This window comes from Staurois parvus, unplaced genomic scaffold (assembly GCF_062004578.1).
Source record: "Staurois parvus isolate SC_StPar_1 unplaced genomic scaffold, SC_StPar_1.0 ptg000205l, whole genome shotgun sequence".
In the NCBI taxonomy this organism is placed as follows: Eukaryota; Metazoa; Chordata; class Amphibia; order Anura; family Ranidae; genus Staurois; species Staurois parvus.
This window is the reverse complement of record NW_028318001.1, coordinates 3,860,310-3,883,195: the sequence shown is the minus strand read 5'-3', so window position 1 is coordinate 3,883,195 and position 22,886 is coordinate 3,860,310. Positions and strand designations below refer to the sequence as shown.

Below are 22,886 nucleotides of genomic sequence, written 5' to 3'. Positions count from 1 at the left end.
TCCAGCATGAACACTTTATAATTGCTGTATTTACTATGGTATTGTTCATGAAATTTGATTAGCTTCTTGTTGTCCTTTCTTAGATTTGAATTTTGCGAACCTGCTTTTGTGGTTGGCAATTGTTTGGAGATTGCATCGGATAGTCCACAGTATGATCGAATTTACTGTGGAGCTGGTGTTCAGAAGGACCATGAAAACTACATGAAAATTTTATTGAAAGTCGGTGGTATTTTAGTTATGCCTATTGAGGACCAGGTGAGACTTCGTCAAATATATTTCTTCAATTATAATTTCGTCAAATTAACAATAACAAGCCAGAAAATGTGTAAATTATGATGTCTGCAAGTGATTAACAAGAGTCAAAACAAAACTGTGTACAGCAATAAAGTTTGGCAACCAGAATTGGAGGAGATGAGTGGCTTTATAGTATTATATTTAACTGCTTGCTGCCCAATATACACATAAATATGGTCTATATACAGTAAAAATATGTGGCTGCAGCTACGATGCTGGTGTTGAATTTTTAATGCTGGCAATTGGCATTCCTGTAAAAGTGATCCAGACGACTGTCACTTTAGTGAGGAATCACTGCAAACCTCAGAGTGAAAGCGATAATTCTAGCACCGTAGCTCATGTTTAGCTTTAAGCTGAAAATCTGTAAAGAATGTTTAAAGCATTGCCTATGGACAATTTTAGGTTCCATAGTTTGTCACCATTTCACAGGCATGTGCAATTTTAAATGTCAACATGTTTGGAATCTGTTTATTGTCAACATTATTTTTATATTTATTCCAAAAAATTTAGTGTTTTATTGTGTTTATGTGCACTAAAAGGCATTTAAGTGTATTTTGTTTGGAATATTTGTATTTGAGAAACGGTTGCTCAAATATTGTGCGATATAAAAAATTGCCAGTGTTTTATTTTCCAGGGCCTCTGCTTTAAGAAAATGTATAATGTTTGGGGGTTCTAAGTAATTTTTTAGCAAAAAAACCTGCAGTCGTGAAACTATGGAGCTTTTACCTAGGTCACAATGTAATGAAGAAATGTAAACATTATGTGCAAGTTGAGAGAGGATCTGCTTGATAGTTTTAGTCCTCATGCACACTGGACATTTTGACAGCTGCTGTTTTTGGCTTCTGGCTTTTTTTCCTACAACCAGTAAACTCCCCAGCATGTTATCCTATATGTTCATGCATACACAGGCTTTAATCAGCGGTTTGTGGCAGGATCTTTTTCTGGCTGGAAGAAAAACCCAGAACTAGTGGGTTTCAAGAGGAGTTTTTTGGCTGTAAAAATGCTCTAGCACTGATAAAAACTGAAAACCGCTAAAAACACAACTATTTGGTGTTTATGAGCGCTTTTGGAGCCTGAAGATTTTGTGGGAGTATACCTTTGCTAAAAAAACCGCAAAAAGCTGAAAAACACTAAAAAACACTGAAAAAAGCTAATGTAAAAATGCTAAAAACCGCAAAAAAACTCTTGTTTTTATTGCAGAATTCTACAGCTAACACTACTGGCGTTTTTTATTTAAATCAGTTTATCATTGTTAAACATGTGGGGGCATATGTATAACTAAAGAGCTACATGTTCTCTTTATCTTTTTATAGCTTACTCAGATCCAGAGAACAGGGCAAAACACGTGGGAAAGTAAAAACATTTTAGCAGTTTCATTTGCTCCTCTAATGCAACCAAGTAAAAACGACAACCACAAACCTGAGACTGTGAGACTACGTAAGTATTTACATCCTGATTGATTGCTAATTTGAAATGATTATTCATCCTAATAAACAGGAGTATACAGTCCAAAAGAAATTCTGAAAACCCAAAGTAACTAACTAGATATTCTGTGTTAGAATAGATTTGAATTATCTTGTGTTAAACTTTTCTGAAATTGCAGCTCTGACATAAGTTTGCGCGAAGGTACAGGTAGCCTGACACATGCCAATTTATGGCCTGTTCAGGTCCTCCCTAAAACATTTAGCATTTATTGTGTGCCTGCAGGGGGAATTCTTAATACAGATTTGTATAAGGTAGGCACTTGTAATGGCTGTCTAACTACATGTTGTCTGTGATAAAGTCCCTTTTAACGCTGGCTATATACACAATGAAAAATATCAATCATTGATTCAGTAGTCTGACAGTTTAAATGGTTTGAAACCACAAATAAAAAGATTTGGTGAAATATGATTTTTCGCCATGACTGATTCTGTTGTCAGTAAAAATTCCGCTTTATTGATCAAATCACTTATTTGTTTTGAAACATACATTTCTTTCATCAAAAATTTGTCATATAGAACAATTGTATCATTATACATACGGCAGGCATACAGTAAATACAGATAACATTTTTAAAGTAGACCAAATGTTAGGTCTTGCACAGTTTGCCACACATCTCTCAGCAAGGAATAATTAAAATATTCAAAATGTTACATGATTACTAACCTCAAATGAGGTTACCTTATGCCCCATGCATCAACTGCTGTCTTTCTCCTTGACCCGCACCAGCAGCACCATTTTTTTCCTGTCCGTGGGGATTGTCTTTCTCTTTTTAGCTGTGGAGGGTTACCTCTTAATGGTTGATTTTCCAGTTGCTTCTGCCATATTGGTGTGCTAGTTGAAAGTATTCATCATCTTACAATGTAGAATGATATAGTCTAAAATTCTAAACAGCCATAGAAATGAGTCTAGATATTCTGTGTTAGAAAGTAATTCATACTTACACATCCATAATAGATTTTTATATTTTAATTACCTTTTGGTTTTGAAAATGTTGATGTTAAAATGCAAGTGTTCACACAGTGAGGTGAGGAATTGTTTAAGGGCCAGTTCACACTACATGCGTTTAAGTGTGCTTTTTTCTGCATCCAAGGTGCACAGAAAATAGGTTATATGGTTGTCAACGTCATAGTTCACATCAGTACTTACAGCTCTAGGGCATTCCAGTTTGCAGAAAAAAGTATAACAGGCTGCATTTTTCCTGCCCATAACTACTGGAATGCGGTACAACGCATACAAATTTGCACTGGATCGCACCAAAAATGCACATGTCCCTATTGAAATTGAACAAAATGAGGGGGGGGGGGAAACACACTGGAACACGTCAAAGATGTGCATGCAGAAACGCATTGACCTCATCTGGTCTGCGTTTCCATGGTGTGAACCGGCCCTTATAGCTACAGGTAGCGTGAGACTCAAATGATAGAGAAAACTCCTGTTTTAAGCTCGCTTTAATATGTCTCACAGAAGAATGTATTACCATGTGCTCTAATCACCCTAAACTCAGCTAAATTTAAGTTTTTGGGTGGTCTTTATTTTCAAATAATAATGTATGGTTTAACTGGGAATGTTGACCGTTATGGTGTCTTGAAAAAGTATTCATACCCCACATTTTCCACATTTTGTCATGTTACAACCAAAAACGTAAATGTATTTTATTGGGATTTTAAATGATAGACCAACACAAAGTGGCACATAATTGTGAAGTGGAAGGAAAATGATAAATGGTTTTCAACATTTTTTACAAATAAATACAGTGGATATAAAAAGTGGATAAAAAAAAGCCATATAATAGCAATCAAGGAGGAAGGAGCCTGACTATGGCGGTGAAGGAGAGCTCGACGTGAGAGCTCCCCAATAGCCAGCTGCCTGCACCGCAAGTGTCCTGCCAAGGCTGCCAAATGATGCCCGCAAAGTGCCCAGAGACCTACCTGTGAGAGGGGGGGTTTGGAGGCCCAGAGAGAACTGTGGAACGAGCCGGCTGGAGAGGTGGATGGAGTGCCCGACATCCACCGCGGTGGGACGACTACGATCTCCGTCCGGAGCGGTGGGTGGTCTGGAGTCTGGAAGTGGGGGCGACCTCCCGCAAAGGAGTACTTGGAGGAGGAGAAGCCGACCGGCAACTACAGACGGAGGAAGATGCAGGCACTCTCCTCGGGCATAGGAGGCTTGTATGTGATCCCCCATTCATACAGACACATACAGGACCGGGAAAGTAAAGGACCCTGCGGGGAGAGTCGCCCATTAAACAAGAAAAGCGGCATTCTAAGTAAAGGGGCTGTGGGGAACGCAGCCCCCAGAGGGAAGAGCCAGAAGCCATTCCAAAAAAGTGAGAAGACAACAGGAGGGTGAGTGGAACTGTATGGAAAGGAGCTGAACTGTACTGTGAAATTGGGGGGGGGGGGAGACTATCCAGGGGGTCCAGGAGAAAAGGAGGACAAAAATCATTATAGCACAAGACCTATAGAAGTGGGCAGAGGGAAATTTAAAGTGACAAGCGAAGGGACAATAAAGGAAGAGGAAACCCCCTCACCCCCCCAGAACTTGGATAGGGGAATTAAGCTTTACAGCGGCATGAAAAATAAAGTGGCCAAAGGAAGTGGGCCCAAGGGTTCCCTAACAGGTACAATTAAAAAATATATACCCTCACAGGGGAATTTGACCGCAGAAAGACAACAAGGAATAAGTGAAAGGAGTGAGCTGGAAATCAGTGTGGAGGACAGTCTTAGACTATCCCTGGGAATGGCTAATAGTGGTCAACGAGTGAAAGAGTGGTGGTGGGAGAACAAGAAAGCGACCTACAGATGCCAAATAAAAAATAAATGGCAGAAATGTTTAAAGGTCTTGAAAAATCAATAAAACAAGAGATGGTGATAATACCTGGGGCAAATGTTAACAAGAGTGGAAGAGACGGAAGGAAGAGTGAATAAAAAGGCTCAAAATATTCTGAAATTAGAAAAATGGACGATAGAAATGAGAAAAGAACAAAGAAAGCTGCTATATAAAATAGAGGATCAAGAAAATAGGGATAGGAGAAGTAATCTAAGGACTCGAGGAGTACCAGAGATTTCACATGGAGAAGATTTATTGGGTATAATATGTAAAATGTTGAACACTATAATGGATAGATCTGCATCAGAGACTCTTAAACTGGACGGTGTATATAGAATAGGAAAGCTCCAACAAGAAAAGGGTAAAGAAAGGCCGAGAGATATAATTGTATAATTTAATAATTATGGAGATAGAGAAGAGATATGGAAGAAGATCGAAGGAAGAACAGTAATTAAATATGGAGAAATAAATATTCAGATTTTTGCAGATTTGGCTGCAGAGACATTGACAAGAAGGAGATCCTTGAGACCATTGTTGGAGCAGATGAGGAGGCAATATGTGCAATATAGATGGGGCTTTCCGTAGTGTTTAATCGGATGGAAAAATGGGTGTACAGCAAGACTGAGATTTCCTGAAGAGATGAGAGACTTTCATGTGAGACTTGATTTGCAGAGAATAGAGATACCTGGGTGGGAAGAAGATGAAAGAGAGATATGGGCTATTGGAAAAGAGGACAGTCAGGTAGCTATAAGAAAAAATTAGAGTGGAGGGGAGAGGGAAGAGGAGAGGGGTTTTTTTTCCTCTACCCGCCCCTCTTTCTCTCTCCCTTCAGCCCTCCCACTCCGGTGGGTGGCTGGAGACTTACCTATGGATATAGAGAATGGCAGGGCATGAAGGACGATAGGTAGCTGGTGAATTGTACATAGTCGGAGTACAACCTTAAAGTCGAATCAAAAGTGAGATTAGGACTATAAATGATTTGTAGGCAAAAAGGTAGTCTAGGGGATAGGGAGGGGAGTGAGTTGGGATTTGGGGGGGTGGAGGGCAGAGGGAGGGATAAGGATGACACTCAGCCAAAGAAGAGGAGATAGAAAAAGGAGAATCCTTGGAAAAGAAAGAACGGAAAAATTTATAGTAATGGAGGAGGTTAATTTTATGATGTATAATGTCAAAGGGTTAAATAGTCCGTAGAAAATATTTAAGATACTTAGAGAAATACAAAAAAGATCTATTGAGGTAGTGTTTATACAGGAAACTCATTTAATACAGAAAACTAATGTGAAGTTATATTCTAGGCTCTACCCAATATGGTGCTATGCAGACTCCCCAACTAAACGTGCAAAAGGAGTAGCAATTGGGTTTGCAAAGAATATAAGGTTTAGTTTGGAAGACAAATTGGAGGATCCAGAGGGGATATTTTTATTTTTAAAGGGGAAATTGCAAGAGGTAGAATGTACATTGGCAAATATATTGCCCTAATAAAAAACCTGAGGTCTATCTAAGAACATACTGAAGGAACTTTTAGATTTTAAAAAAGGTAAACTAATTGTGGCAGGAGATTTTAACTGTTGCATGGAACCACAGATGGATACAATGTCACATGTGCTAAGAGAGGGCAATAAATACTTGAAAGTATTAGGCAAGACAATACAACGTCAGTTTGTGGATAGTTGGAGAATTAAAAATCTGAAAGATAGAGACTATACATTCTATTCTCATGCACATGAGACGTACTCAAGATTGGATACATATTGCTAGATCACAGACTTATTGAGTCTTTGGTGAAAGCAAAAATAGAAGTTATAACATTATCGGATCATGCACCTGTCACATTGAGGCTTATATGGGGAAAAGAGCATAAAAAGAGTAACACGTGGAGATTAAATGAGATACTTCAGGATCAGGAGACGGAACAGACAATTAAAAGAGAAATAGAACAATATTTTGAAAGAAATGAGACTGAGGAGGTGTCTGTAGTGACGGTGTGGGAAGCCCATAAGTCCTATATTAGAGGAATCTTAATAGCGATTGGAGCGCAAAAGAAAAAGGAAAGAGGGAATTAACACGCTTCTTAGAGAATTTATTTGAATTAGAACAGGTACATAAAAAGAAAATAACAAAACAGACTAAGCAGTGTGTAATGGAAAAACGCGAAGAACTAAACAATTTAATGGAGGAAGAAAAGAGAAAAGTGTTTAATAAGATGATTAGTGAAAGATAACGGTAGGGAGATAGACCAGGAAAATATTTAATGAGAGCCCAAAGAAAAAAGAAAGGTAAGAACTATATAGAGAAAGTAAGAGATAATAAAGGAGAACTAAAATACTCTACCAAAAATATTGCAAAAGTTTAGAGATCAATATCAGCAGAAGAAATACCATTGTGCATTGAAGATTACTATGGCAGGGAAAAGTCCGGGACCGGATGGGTATACTGTGAGATACTGTAAGAAATTTAAAGAACAATTGATACCTAAATTGAGTTTATATATGAATGCATAGGGAGGGGAGATGGAAATGAGAGTAGGAATCCCTACAAGCGCATATTACAATAATACCAAAAGAATGGAAAGATAGGACACAGTGTTCTAGCTGTAGACCGATATCCTTACTAAATATAGACACTAAATTATATGCAAAAGAGTTAGCAAAAAGGCTAAAGGATTTAATGCTGGAGTGGATCCATATAGATCAAGTGGGGTTTGTCCCTGGGAGAGAGGGTAGGGATCATGGATTAAGATCATTATTGATTATACAAAGAAGTAAAATAGAAAAAGTCCCTGTTTTGCTATTGTTCGTGAATGCTGAGAAAGTGTTTGATAGATTAAATTTGGGGTATATGTTGGATACATTGAAAGTTCTGGGAATGGGCCCTAGAATGAGAATATGGATAGGGAAATTGTATAGTCAACCATGTGCGGCAATAAAGGTAAATGGGGAAATATCAGAGAGATTTAAGATGTACAACGGGACCCGTCAGGGATGTCCATTGTCACCTTTGCTGTTTGTCCTGTCCTTAGAATCCCTCTTAGCAAAAATAAGGAAAAACACATATATTAAGGGAATTTGTATAGGAGAGACAGAACATAAAGTAGCGGCGTATGCCGACGATCAGCTGTTTTATGTAGGTAACTCAAGGATAACATTACCCAATTTAATAAAAACACTGAAGGAATATGGGGAGCTGTCTAACCTAATGATTAACCCAACTAAAACAGAAATCTTGAACATAAATCTTCCGAGAAGAGAGAAAAAGGCTTTACAAAGAGTTTTCTTTTTCTTGGAAGGAAAAAGAACTAAAATATTTGGGAATAAATTCAACCATATCCTTAAAGAATTTATATAAAGCAAATTATGTCCCATTATTAAATAACATCAGAGATGAAATGAGAAAACTTGGGACAGGTGGAATATCTTGGATAGGACGAATAAACCTAATTAAGATTGTAATTGTTCCAAAAATTCTATATAAATTCCAGATGACCCCAATAAAGCTGCCAGGACATTTTAAAAGATATTTTAATTCAGTATTGGTAGCTCGAATTTTTGACTGGGCACACAATGCACAGGGGAAAAGTTGGATAAGTATAGAAAACACAGTAAGTAAAACACATTTGAGTAAGATAATATGGTTACCACCTCATTGTCGTGGAATGAAAGACAGCACAAGTATTGTTTTGAAAGTGTGGGACATAATGCACAAACAGATGGGATGGGAATTTAACTCATTGTTGATGCCTATCGTAAACACAGATTTCTTCCCACCGGGGAATGAAAAGGTTGCTGGGAGATGGATAAAAAAAGGAAATGCACAATTGAGAGATTTAATGAAAGGAGAGGAAATCTGTCCCCTAGCGGAAATGAAAAAGAATAAGGAGCTGTTCATTAAAGTAGATAAGTGGCGGCATTTACAAATGAAACATTTTGTAGAAAAACTCCCTAGGCCTTTAAGGAAAAAAGGAAATTGGAATCCATTTGAACTTTTGTTTAGTACATGGGGGGATGGGAACCACGCAACTTTGAAAATATATAACATTTTTACTAAGTTAGCAACAAACACGGTCCCCGCATATATGGAGAGATGGGAAAGGGAATTAGGAATAAGGATAGAGGAAGAGAAACAAAAAAAGATGTATAAGTTAACACACTGTAATATAAGTATGAAGGATTTAGAGATGAATTATAAATGTTTAGCAAGGTGGTATATGACACCAAATATAGTACACAAACAAAATAAGGATAAATCACCATTATGTTGTAGGGGATGTGGGGAACAGGGCACAGTAGGTCACATTTGGTGGGAGTGTTATAAGATCCAAAAATATTGGGAAGAAATAATCCTCCAGATAAAGGAAATAACTGGGATAAAAATGCCAAAAGAACCAGAGATATGTCTTTTACATGGAACAGAGCTAACGGTTGAAAAATATAAAAAATATGGGTTATTGCAATATATTAATGCAGAAAAAAGTTTGATTCCTAAGTTTTGGAGGAAACAAGAAGTACCAAAAACAACGGATTGAATAAGAAAGGTAGATCAGATATATAGAATGGAGGAACTATACCATATTGATGAGGATAAAATGGAGTGGTTTCATGAAAAATGGAAAAAATGGGAGGAGTTTAAGAAGGTTAAATTAATTGAAAGCATATAGGAAACAGGAATGGAAGAAAACCCTAGGACTATAAAAGAGAGGGGAAGGATGCTGAGTGGAGGGGGGGGGGGGGGGGGAGGGAAGGGGAGATATGAATTGGGAGGGGGGGGGGGTAGGGGGGAGTTTTTGTATTTTTGTATTTGGGTGAAAATAGTCGCATAAAAGATGTTGTTTTTATTGATGGAAAAGATGAAATGTAAAAATTTTAATAAAATATTAATAAAAAAATAATAAAAAGTCGTCACAGCCCTGCTAAAACGCCAGGTTTCTGTGATGTAAAAAAAAAAATGAGACAAAGATAAATAATTTCAGAACTTTTTCCACCTTAAATGTAACCTATAAACTGTACAACTCAGTTGAACAACAAACTGAAATCTTTTAGGTGGAAGGAAGTAACAATTTATTTAAAAATATAAAAATAAAATAATATGGTTGCATAAGTGTGCACAACCTTAAACTAATACTTTGTTGAAGCACCTTTTGATTTGATTCCAGTACTCAGTCTTTTTGAGTCTATCAGCATGGCACATCTTGACTTGGCAATATTTGCTCGAGCTTCCTTGCAAAAATATTCCAAATCTGTCATTGCGAGGGCATCTCCTGTGCACAGCCCTCTTCAAACCACCTCACAGATTTTCAATTGGATTCAGGTCTGGGCTCTGGCTGGGCCATTCCAAAACTTTAATCCTCTTCTGGTGAAGCCATTCCTTTATTGATTTGGATGAATGCTTTGGGTCGTTGTCATGCTGAAAGATGAAGTTCCTCTTCATGTTCAGCTTTCTAGCAGAAGCCTGAAGGTTTTGTACCAATATTGACTGGTATTTGGAACTTCATAATTCCCTCTACCTTGACTAAGGCCCTAGTTCCAGCTGAAGAAAAACAGCCCCAAAGCATGATGCTGCCACCACCATGCTTCACTGGTGGGTATGGTGTTCTTTCGGTGATGTGTGTTTTTGCGCCAAACATATCTTTTGGAATTGTGGCCAAAAAGTTCAACCTTGGTTTCATCAGACCATAACACATTTTCCACATGCTTTTGGGAGACTTCAGATGTGTTTTTGCAAAATTTAGACAGGCTTGGATGTTTTTCTTCCTAAAAAAAGGCTTCCATCTTGCTAATCTACCCCATAGCCCAGACATATGAAGAATACGGAAGATTTTACATGTACCACACAGCCAGTACTTGCCAGATATTCCTGCAGCTTCTTTATGTTGCTGTAGGCCTGTTGGCTGCCTCCCAGACCAGTTTTCTTCTCGTTTTTTCATCAATTTTGGAGGGACGTCCAGTTCTTGGTAATGTCACTGTTGTGCCATATTTTCTCTACTTGATAACTATCTGCGCTGTGTTTCATGGTATATCTAATGCCTTCTTTAGTACCCTTCTCCTGACTGATACCTTTTGACAATGAGATCTCTCTGATGCTTTGGAAGCTCTCTGCAGACCATGGATTTTGCTGTAGGATGTGACTAAGAAAATGTCAGGAAATACCTACTAGAACAGCTGAACTTTATTTGGGATTAATCAGAGGCTCTTTAAATGTTGGCAGGTGTGTACTGACTCCTATTTAACATGATTTTGAATGTGATTGCTTAATTCTGAACACAACTACATCCTCAGTTATAAGAGGGTGTGCACACTTATGCAACCACATTATTTTAGGTTTTTTATGTTTACTGTACAGTTTGTAGGTCACATTAATGGTGAAAAAAGTTCTGAAATTTATTTATCTTTAGTCTAATTTTTTTACATCACAGAAACCTGACATTTTAACAGGGTATGTAGACTATTTATATCCACTGTTTCTGAAAAGTGTGGCGTGCATTTGTGTTCCTCCCCCCGAGTCAAAACTTTGTACAACCTCCTTTCACTGCAATTACAGCTGCAAGTCTTTTTGGGTATGTCTCTACCAGATTTGCACATCTGGAGAGTGACATTTTTGCCCATTCGTCTTTGAAAAATAGCTCAAGCTCTTTCATATTGAAAGGAGAACATCTGTGAAGAGCAATTTTTAGTCTTACTGCAGATTCCCAATTGGATTTAGGTCTGGACTTTGACTGGGCCATTCTAACACATGAATATGCTTTGATCTAAACCATTCCATTTTAGCTTTTACTGTATGTTTAGGGTTGTTATCCTGCTGTAAGGTGAACCTCTGCCCCATTTTCAAGTCTTTTGCAGACTCTATCAGATTTTCTTCTAAGATTGCCCTGTATTTGGCTCCATCCATCTACCCATCAACTCTGATCAGCTTCCCTGTCCCTGCTGTAGAAAAGCATCCTCACAACATGATGCTGCCACCACAATGTTTCACGGTGGGGATGGTATGTTCAGGGTGATATGTGGTGTTAGTTTTCCGCCACACAGAGTTTTGCAAACAGTTCAATTTTGGCTCATCTGACCAGACTACCTTCTTTCACATGTTTGCTGTGTCCCCCACATGGCTTCTCGCAAACTACAAATGGCTTTCTTTCAACAATGGCTTTCTTGGATGTGGAGTTGTGGATCTCTGCAGCTCCTCCAGAGTTACTGTGGGTCTCTTGGCTGCTTCTCTGATTAATGCTTTCCTTGCCCAGCCTGTCAGTTTAGGTGGACGGCCATGTCTTAGTAGGTTTACAGTTCTGCCATACTCTTTCCATTTTCGGATGATGGATTGAACAGTGCTCTGTGAAATGTTCAAAGCTTGGGATATTTTTTTATATGCTAACCCTGCTTTAAACTTCACAACTTTATCCCTGGCCTGTCTGGTGCATTCCTTGGCCTTCATGATGCTGTTTGTTTACTAATGTTTTCTTACATACCTCTGAGGGCTTCATAGGACAGCTGTTCTTATACTGAGATTAAATTACACACAGGTGGAATTGGTTCCATTAGATTTCAGTTAGGGGTATCAGAGTAAAGGGGGCTGAATACAAATACACCCCACACTTTTCAGATATTTATTTGTAAAAATTTTTGAAAACCATTTATCATTTTCCTTCCACTTCACAATTATATGTCACTTTGTGTTGTTCTGTCAAATAAAATCCAAATAAAATACATTTACATTTTTGGTTGTAACATGACAAAATGTGGAAAATTTCAAGGAGTATGAATACTTTTTCAAGGCACTGTAGAGTGGTTGTCTATGGTATATGAAATATAAGCAGACTGCCTGAATATTCTGTACTGTAATACTTTGTGGCAATATGAACGACTTTCTACTGTAAGCATAATTTAATTTCTTTTAAACAGCTGCGTGCAATGTCAGGAGCCTTCAGGACTTGGCCCGCATCTATATTCGTCGCACACTTAGAAACTGCATAAATGAGGAGATGCAGGCCAAAGGTATACCTCCAAAGGCACCCCCAAAGCGAAAAAGGAGGCGGTGCCGCAGGCGCCGCATAAACACCTATGTATTTGTAGGAAACCAACTTATTCCCCAAGCCTTAGATAGCGACGACGATGAAAAAATTGATGAGGACAGTAAAGAAGAAGAGAAGGATCATAATGAGGCACTGAAAGCCGAGGAACCTCCACCAAATCTTCTTCGGGAGAAAATTCTGAGTTTACCTCTCCCTGAATCTTTAAAGGCATACTTGACCTACTACAGAGAGAAATGATATATGTGAAACTAAAACTGTAATGCCTGCTGATTTCATTTCTTTCTTGAAAATGTAGCATTTGTTAATAAACTATTTGGCAGTTAAACCTTTTAGTGACAGTTTCAGTGGACACCTAAAACTGTCTAGACTCCATTAAGCTTTTTTTTTGTAGAATTTCTCTATTTTCTCTACATTTTCAGATACAGAATACACACATTTTTAGTGTAGCAAGTTATCACTTTGTAACATAGCTTGCAATTTGGAAAGAACTTCTGTAGCCCTGAGTTAAGATACAGGACAAAGCACACTTCAGACAGGTCCAAGTGAATAGTAGTTGGCTTATATAGCCATCGAAGATGCTTCAGTCACATTGAAACATTCCATTCTGTTTCACTTTTTAAACATTTGTTTATATATCACAGTTGAAAGCAATTGTAAAAGATTAGCATGATAACATTTTGTGGATGCCACAAACTGTGTGATTGCTGAAAAGTGTCAGATAAGGAAATTGTGCTGCCTTTTGAAGAAATTGTTGCTCGTTACAATCTTCTTTAAAGTAATCAATTCTATGTGTGTTCCGTATAACCAATTTGTTGAACTCTTCAGTGGATATCTATGAATATCCAGTTTTATAGTGGTAAAATATTTGTTGTTTGCTGTAATTAAGGGAGTTTTCAGTAGACATTTCACTGTGCTCCATTAGTTATATTTTCATGATATTCCATCTGGTTGTTTTTTTTTTTTTTTTTTCTCATGTAAGAGAAAATGTATGTTAAGTAAAAAAAAATAACCTTTTTTGATATAGACCTAATGTTCCATGTAACGAGAACATGAGAGTAAATTTAGTCATTGGATGGACTCCTTCTGGAACAAAATACTATAAGAGGCTGGTTTTGTAGGTAATGGAACTAGACACTGCATGTGTTTGTTATCCATTATAAATGCCTGTTCATGTTTGGTCATCTTTAAATTCTAGAATGTGAAACAACTGCATTTGCTGCAGTAATTGTTTCTGAAATTTTGTAATTCAACAAGTGGTAATGCGCCATGAAGCAAGGTATGAATAGTGAAGGCCTCATTAGTCTTGTTGTAATCTTTTTAAGAGTGTCTGACTCACCTGAGTTTAAAGATCTGCAAATGTGTTACTGTAAAAACAACATAAGCAGACTGCTATATTGACATACACTATGTATCCAAAAGTTTGTGAACAGCTAATCATCACACCTGTTATATAGGAAAGTGTATGTGAACAACCCTCCAAATTATTGAGATCCACTGTTTCCTATGTGGGATTCTGTTAATACAGATATTTAAACAATTGTGCACACCCTGCCTTGTAGCAACATTATAGGGAAAGCCTTTTTCTTTTCCAACATGACTTTGCACAAAGCAGGTCCATAAAGACATAGTTTGACGAGTTTAGGGTGGAGAATTTCAAGAGGCCTGCACAGAGTCCTGATCACAACCCTACTGACAGCAAAAACCAATGAACACTATTCTGTACTCCTACTTCTGGACCTCTCAGCTGCCTTTGATATTGTAGACCACCGCCTCCTCCTCAAAAAACTTTACTTCCTTGGTATCTGTGACTGTGCTCTTCGTTGGTTCTCATCCTACCTATCCCACCGCACCTTCAGTGTCAATTCTACTTCCTCCTCTCCTCTTCCCTTTTCCGTTTGGGGTCCCGCCAGGTTATGTTCTCAGACTTCTCCTATTCTCAATCTACACCTCCTCCCTGGGTCAGCTGATAGCCTCCCATGGCTTTCAATATCATTTCTACGCTGACGACACCCAAATCTATCTCTCGACCGCTCAGCTCACAACAACAGTCTCCTCGCGTATCACTAACTTACTGACTGACATATCAGTCTAGATGTCACACCACTTCCTCAAACTCAATCTATCCAAAACCGAGCTCTTAATATTTCCTCCCCCACATGCCCCTTCCCATAACTTCTCTATCAAGATCAATGGCACAACCATTAACCCACCCCCCCATGCCAGAATGCTAGGTGTAATCCTGGACTCTGAACTCTCCTTTCGGCCCCACATCCAGCCACTTTCCAAATCTTGCCGTCTCAACCTCCGCAACATCTCGAAAATACGCCCCTTCCTAACCAATGACACCACAAAGCTCCTAATTCACTCCCAAGTAATCTCTCACCTTGATTACTGCAACTCCCTCATTGGCTTACCTTTACATAGGCTTTCTCCCCTCCAGTTTATCACGATTGCTGCTGTTATACTCATGCACCTTACCAACCAATCAGTGTCTGCTACCCCTCTCTGCCATTCCCTGCATTGGCTGCCACTCACCCAACAAATTAAATTCAAAATACTAACAGCTTACAAAGACATCCAAAACTCTGCTCCCAGCTACATCACTAACCTAGTCTCAAAATACCAACCAAATTGCACTCCTCCTTCCTCCCAAGACCTCCTGCTCTCTAGTTCCTTTGTCACCTGCTCCCATGCTTGCCTGCAGGACTTCTCCTGAGCCTCTCCCATCCTATGGAATTTCCTACCTCAATCTGTCCGACTATCTCCAACTCTGTCCACTTTTAGGCGATCCCTGAAAACTTTTCTCTTCAGAGAAGCCTATCCTGCCTTCACCTAACAACTGTACATGTATTTTATCTATCGACTCATCCCCCACAGTTATTACCTTTTGTGTCGCTTCACCCTCCCGTTGTAGATTGTAAGCTCTAGCGAGCAGGGCCCTCCGATTCCTTCTGTATTCAATTGTATTGTAACTGTACTGTTTGCCCTCACATTGTAAAGCGCTGCACAAACTGTTGGCGCTATATAAATTCTGTATTATAACAATAATAGTAATGCTGAACATCTTTGGGATGAATTGGAGTGCCAGTTCGAGCCAGGTCTTTACGTTCATCATCAGTGCTTGACATCACAGATAGTTTCCGAGAGGAGTGGAGGCTGTTATAGCCATAGTTTTCGAATGTGGTGTTCACCAAGCTTATGTAGGTGTGATGTTCAAGCATCTACATACTTTTGATCATTTAGTACATTTACAGTTTTTTTGCACTACTGACTTTCATTGTATACCATTAGTGGCTTCCTTAAAGGAGAAGGAGTAACTTTCAGTTCCCTTTGGGATATTTCTAGTCCTCTGACCTTATTAGGGGGTCTCTTAATGTAGGAACTTTTGTGACAGGCAAAGCTTGGCTTTTTAGCTGAGCTTCTGATGTCCCCTGCTTATGTAAACTCCACATAGATTTCAATTAAAAGTCCAATAGAGGGCACAGGAGACTTTTATCACTTATCTTCCAATGGACTTCTCAAATGAACATACTGTATAAAGAGCTCACTTCAGCAGGTGATATGAGAAGTTCTGCTGAAAAGCCAAACACATTGTCACAGCAATGGTAGGAGTTGCAGCAAGTTCATCGCTAGGGTAGAAAGGCTGCAGACTTGAGTCATTTTTGTTTTTTTTTAGTAAAGGCTATTTAAGTGAACAGATCATATCGGAACGCCTGTTTTTGTTGGCTCATTGTGCCAATGCAAATGAAAGGTTTTAGCAGCATTTTCATTAACTTGTGCTGTTATGTGGTCTTAAGGTTTGAAAATGTGTCTGTGACATTTTTCAATAAATAGGCTCTAAATGTATTGTAAGTTATCTGCTTATTTTCATCTTATCATTCAGATAAGTGGTGATCTTTATTATTCAGATGCACCTAGACATTTGTTCCCTCTAATCAAGTGGATAAATTGAGCTGTTGTTCTCCCAAAGTGCCTGATTTACTTAGCTGTGAATCAAGTTAAAGTGAACCAGAGTTCGCTTCAAGCATCCACTTAAATGTAAAAGATGTATTTTTTCAAATTCACCCTAGACCTGATAGGTTGCTTGTAGTGCACAGAGATGGACTTTTCTTTGCTTTACACTTTAGCATGTTAGACTCACATGGGTTAATTTACCAAAACTGGAGAGTGCAAAATCTGGTGCAGCTGTGCATGGTAGCCAATCGGCTTCTAACTTTAGCTTGTTCAATTAAGCTTTTGACAAAAAAACCTGGAAGCTATTTGGTTTCTATGCAGAACTTCACTAGATTTTGCACGCTCTAATCAACCCCATGGTGTGAGAGAGCACAGTACAGTCATGCACAGAGAAGTGGACAGTGGGAAAGTATGTCTGAGTGCAACAAATTGCTTGTACAAATACAGCTTTTCACTCTTCTGAAGAAAGCCAGTTGACCATGTTTTCAATTTCTACACCATGACATTTTAAACATAACTGTACAGTTTTCTGAGAGACAGTTTATAACTGAAGATGTAAAGTAATATTAACTCAGCCTCTGAGCTAACACAACACACCTATTCTGCATGATATTACTGGGCAGCGTTTTGAATCAATTTCTTCCAATTATGTATTGTTATTCTTTCAGTAAAAGGAACGTGCTGAAATATGTAGTTTCTGTGAAAGCGTAGATCAATACTTTTTTTCAGTTTTGTTTCTGAGAAAAATAGGGTATACAAAATGAATTACCCAAGCCGGGGCGGACTGACCATTTGGAAACTCGGGCACTGCCTGAGGGCCCGGAGTCAGTAGGGGGCCCCATGAGATGCCCCTGGTACCTTTTTCATAGGCTTTTTTGAGTTTGGGCAAGGACACATAATCTCCTATTGCCCGGGGGCCCCATGATTTGTCAGTCCGCCCCTGACCCAAGCTCTTCTGCCTACTTTATCACCAGGCAAAGGAAAAAGCCTTGTCTCTTACTACATAAAGGCCCATTCACACTTCTGTGCTTTAACTGCATGCATTTGTAATGTTTTTTGTAATATGTAATGCAGTTTTTTCTTGCATTAGTGTACATTTTAGGCACATTGCATGTGATATGCATGTTTGCTTTTTGTCTTTTTTTTTTAGTGGAAAAGAAGCAAGTGGCCCTGTAAACGACAAAATAATTATAAAACATGTTGTACATGGGCTTCTTTTCCCTGCATTAAGGCTCATTTGTAATTAAATACACCTAAAGTGCAGCATGTAGGATTTAGGAAACTTGATTGAACAGAACTGCACCATTTAAAACAGACTTAGATCCCACAAGTTCAGTGCAGTTTTTAATGTCTGTAAGGTACAGAAGTGGGAATGGGCTCCAGAAGGGTTATAAAAGTTCTGCAGCTAAGTATGAAATGTTTTCTATTTATTTCCAGACAGGTGCTTGCATGGCTTTGCTCCATGGTATGCACTACCCTGTTCACCAAGGAGGCTAAACTCCCTAAGTAGGCTTTTTTCATTCAGCAGTCTGTCCGTTTGTTAGAGAATAATTGTGATATGAGCAGTTATGACTAGGAATTGAGTACTGATATTCCATTCTGTTCTACAGTTTCTGATTTTAAAAAATATACAGTTAAAAAGAACACAATTCAGAATTGTTATTGAATGTGGATACATTTAATGCACACATTAAGGATAATGCTGAGAATGAGCTGGCATAATTGCTAGACACAAGCACACTATAATGCATTTATTAGTTGACTGCAAAAAATAGGCAAGCTTTACTAACCCTCAGGAGAAATTTACTTTTGTTTGTGTTTGCAAATAAGAAGCATGCTTTCTCATACTTGTAGTATTACCTACACCTTAACGCCTTGAAGTATTGTTAGCTGCAACAATTTGCTGAAGTTTACCAATACACTGTATTGAACTTGCATCTGATGAATATGGGGTTTTCACTATTCTGCATACTAGAAATATTTTATTAGTTGGGCACATTCTGCCAGTGCATAGAGGTAAACATATCTTATGGTGTAATCCGCATTCACAAAGAACAGACTCTGAAAGAATAAGAAGGGATAAATCTGAATGTATTCATGTCACTGGATCGATGGTAACAAATGTCTAGTCACTGTATTACATCTACACTTAAAGCCTAATTGAAGTCCCAGAAATAGATGTTTTTATAGATAGAAATTGTATGAATAATCTCCATTTTCATAGTATTACCTCTAACTATTTTAACTGTTGCGCTGGGTCTGAAAATGTAACTGTGCAGCACCAGAGTTTAACCAGCCTGTCCAGTGCATGCTAAGTGACTTGGTCAGATATGCCCCTTCTTTCCAGAGGGCCCCATTCACACCATTGTGGTAATGCATACTATGTGCACTAACACCTTGCATTGCCAATTATTTTGAAGGCAGTGCAACTCTTAACACATGTGCAGCAGCAACCCACAATGCATGATGACATACTACCATGCATTATGATGTACTGCATTATTAAAATGGGGAATGCTGATTTTTTTTTTTTTTCTTTGATACTCTGTGACACATTGCAAACAATTTGAATGGGCTGCCTTAACACAACCCACTTTAACCCCGTCCCACAAAAGGACGTACCTGTACATCCTCTGGTTGAAGGGGTTATATTGGGATGATGTCTGCAGCTACAAGCATCATCCTGGTATTTTTCTTTTCAGCTGGCAATTTTAATAAAATGTAAAAGTAATTTTAGCCGCCTTCCACTGCTCTCTCGGGCTCTCCCATTCCACCAGTAGACCGGCAGTTGCGCTGGCTTACCATAGAGGTGTTCAGAATCCTGATCATCTCCGATCACCTTTATGGTATCAGAAACCAGAAGTGACCTGTATATGTCACTTCCAGTTTCAGTGCTTTGTTTACAAGCTATTACTAGCGTGTACAAGCATCGGATCCGACCAGTCTTAGTCTGATGTGATGCCATTAAGGTCAGAAGAGACATCTGGGGTCTAATAAACCCCAGATGTCTCAGTAAAGAGGACCTGTCAAAGCTGATTGTTGTCATAAGGGATGGTTACATTGCTTATGACAGCAATAAAAGTGATTAAAATTTAAAGAGACAGTGTAAAAATAAAACAAAAATCAAAATTAATTTTTTTTAAAGCAACCTCATTCCCCCATGCTTGTGTACAAAAGAGAATGCATGCCTCAATCCTGCACTCATACGTAAATGGCGATTGCACCACACATTTGAAGTTTCATGGCAGACGTGAGAGCAAGAGCAAAAATTCTAGCACCAGACCTGCTCTGTGACTTTAAACTGGTAACCTGTAAAGGCATTTAAAGCATCGCCTATTGATATTTTTAGGTATTGTAGTTTGGCGCCGTTCCAGAGCCATAGGCAATTTTAAATCTTGAGATGTGTATCTAATTAAAAGTTTTTTAAATCTAATATCTAATTAAAGTGTATTTTTTCCCCAAAAATTGTGTTTAAAAAAACTGCTGTGCAAATACCGTGTTACATAAAAAAAATTGCAACACCACCATTTTATCCTCTAGGGCCTATGCGTAAAAAAACATATAATATTCTGGGGTTCCAAGTCATTTCCTAGCAAAAAAAATGATTTTTACATGTAGGAGAGACGTGTCAGAATAGGCTTGGGAAGCAAGTGGTTAATGAATTGCAAAGATGTGAATGAACCCTAACAATGCACATGTGCATAAAGACAATGAGGAGTATGGACAGTACCCATGTATAACAGCATAGAGCAATGGAGTGGGAGGACAGGAAACGCATTTCCACTAATGCAAAAGGGATTTTGAAGGTATATCCACTTGCAAATCAGTCAAAAATCATAATGTATGGTATTACAGAACTATAAGGAGAAGAAAAAGGTGTGAGACTTCCATTGAGCTTTAACATAAGTCTGCTCCCCTAGTAAGTTGATGGCTAGTTGTTTATCGTAGCACAGCCCTTTCAGTAGAAAACATTTTATATTTCCTGTAGCCAGAGAATCTCTGGAATTGTTACATACCAAATACCAACTATGTTGACTTTTTTCTTTTGCTTGGGCACAAATATCAAACATTCCTTTTAGAATAGTATCACCAGCTAAAAAAAAAAAAGATAGTTGATAGTCCAACACATAATCTATTTTGACAACATTAAATATAGCTTTCTTACTGATACTCAAACTACAATAACAATTTTGGGAATATATTGAAATGTTTTAAATGTAAATACCCATTTCAAACACCTATAGTGCTAATTTTGCATACAAATAAACTTAGTTCCACCCTGCTGTGGGTAAAGAATTATATTACAAATGATAAATCCTATAAATATTTTAAAAAATATGGAAAAAAATCTTATAAATGTAGCTTCAGTTAGTCATGCTTTCTATAGTGTGTGTTGTTTTCTTTAAACTGATAGTCTACATAGCTGCTATATTTACCCTGAACCTATTACTGTTCTATTGCTTATGTCAGCAGCATAAAATTACTTCCTCACAGTAACAGGTTAAATACCAGCTTTTTCTTTTAATGAAGAATTTTCAAAACCTGTAGTGGTGTTTCTAATGTGTGGTTCTCTGGGCCTGTTGGACAGCCGAGGTAGTTAGTACATTGTACTTGTAACATGCTTTTTGTAGAAAGACTGACTGCACTTTCATTTGATTGTACTCTTTGCAAGCGGTTAATAGATATGTTTTCATGACTATTTTTAAATGTTTGGTTTATATATGTATTTTCAAGAATTGCTTGTCTCATCCTTTTCACCAACTTGACAGCTGAATTAAATGAAAATAGAAAAGCAAGTAAAAAAATAAGTGGTTATTGAAACATTTTGCATATGCTGTTGATTGGGACATTATTGCAATAAAAAAATAAAAATAAAAGGTCTTGTGTTTTTTTTTTTTTGTTACTTGGTTAAACGGGTCAGTTTACTCAGAATTAATATTTCAGTTTTGATAGTTGCTAAAGTTTAAATAGCTGACATTTGTTCATACCTCTTGTGGAGTCTAATCATGGGTTCTTGGGTCTGCACACCTGCTGTGCCAGTATGAGGGGGTCGAACCCTCTCTGTTTGATTTATTTTACTTTAATTTATATTCTGTAAAAATCAACTGGTAGCTGGAAAATGCAGAGGTGGACAGGGATGACAAGAGGTGGATGGAGACAGAGGTGGGAGGTATTAAAGACAGATCTCACTGTTGAAGTAGTCATAATCTATGAAATTCCACCTGTAACAAAATTATCCAATTTGGCAGATTTGCTGTTCATATAGACTTAGGAGTATAGCCAAAATTCTTTTGGCCCTAATTCTGGGGATCACTTAGTTCTTCACTATTCTAAAACATGTTTTGAGCTGGTTGATGTCTCAGGGCTGGTCCAGACTCTGGAGAGCTCCCAACTTGAATGTTGAGATCCACCCAGATGCCTGAACCAGCAGCTGGCTCAACCTCTCAGCAAACTACTCAGAGCGTGAGCCAGCAGTTCCCAGCCCCTCCACAGCCTGGCACTCGAATGAGTGCTGGAAGCGCAGAGCAGAGAGCCTGTGACTAGCAGTCACCACTCTCTACTCAGTGAAGACCAAGAACTGAGCAATCAGCTTTCTTTAATTGCTCAGTTCTGTCTTAAAAGTTATAGGGGACAGATTTAGCATCGGAGTGATGCAGCATCCACCTAGGTGCGTATAGATTTTTTTTTTTTTTTTAATTCACGAACTTCTCTTTTACCAGTTGCCCACCGCCCTATAGCATAAATACTGCTACAGGGTGGCAGGGCTGCGCAAACTCACATGTGTATATATACGTGATTTGCTTTTCCGGGTAGGGGGCGCGTGCGGATGTCAATCACCGGGTCCTGGCCGGAGATTCTCTGCCAGCACCCAATGAACGCCGAGCAACACTGACAGGGGAGAGACCTGTGTGTAAACAGCACAGGTCTCTCTGCTGCCAGCAGTAACATGCTGCTGTGTATTTCTCTGCACAGCATCATGTTTCCCATGTAAAACACACACAGCACATGTTGTAAAACAGCACACAGTTAACCTTTTGATCGCCCCAGATGTTAAGTTCTTCCTGCCCAGTGTCACTACTACAGTATCAGTGCTTTTTATTAGCACTGATCACTGTATTAGTGTCAGTGGGGATGTCATTGGCAGTTCCCCCCCCAGTGTCAGAATGCCCACCGCAGTCCCGCTATAAGTCGCTGATCGCCGCAATTACTAGTATTAAAAAAAAAAAAATTAAATTCCAATCTACAGTGGGGCAGAAAAGTATTCAGTCAGCCACCAATTGTGCAAGTTCTCCCACTTAAAAAGATG

General features: G+C 38.5%; 1 protein-coding gene across 1 annotated transcript in view; it reads left to right on the top strand.

Moving 5' to 3' along the window:
* The window catches only part of PCMTD1 (protein-L-isoaspartate (D-aspartate) O-methyltransferase domain containing 1), a 57,715-nt gene extending 36,259 nt beyond the window's left edge, over window positions 1-21,456 (top strand). Inside the window, exons 4-6 of the mRNA XM_089678411.1 lie at window positions 84-255; window positions 1,608-1,731; window positions 12,495-21,456. Of these exons, the coding sequence (XP_089534537.1) occupies window positions 84-255; window positions 1,608-1,731; window positions 12,495-12,862 (664 nt within the window). The 3' untranslated portion in view covers window positions 12,863-21,456. The remainder of the gene's footprint in view (window positions 1-83; window positions 256-1,607; window positions 1,732-12,494) is intronic.
* The last annotated feature ends 1,430 nt before the right edge of the window (window positions 21,457-22,886 follow it).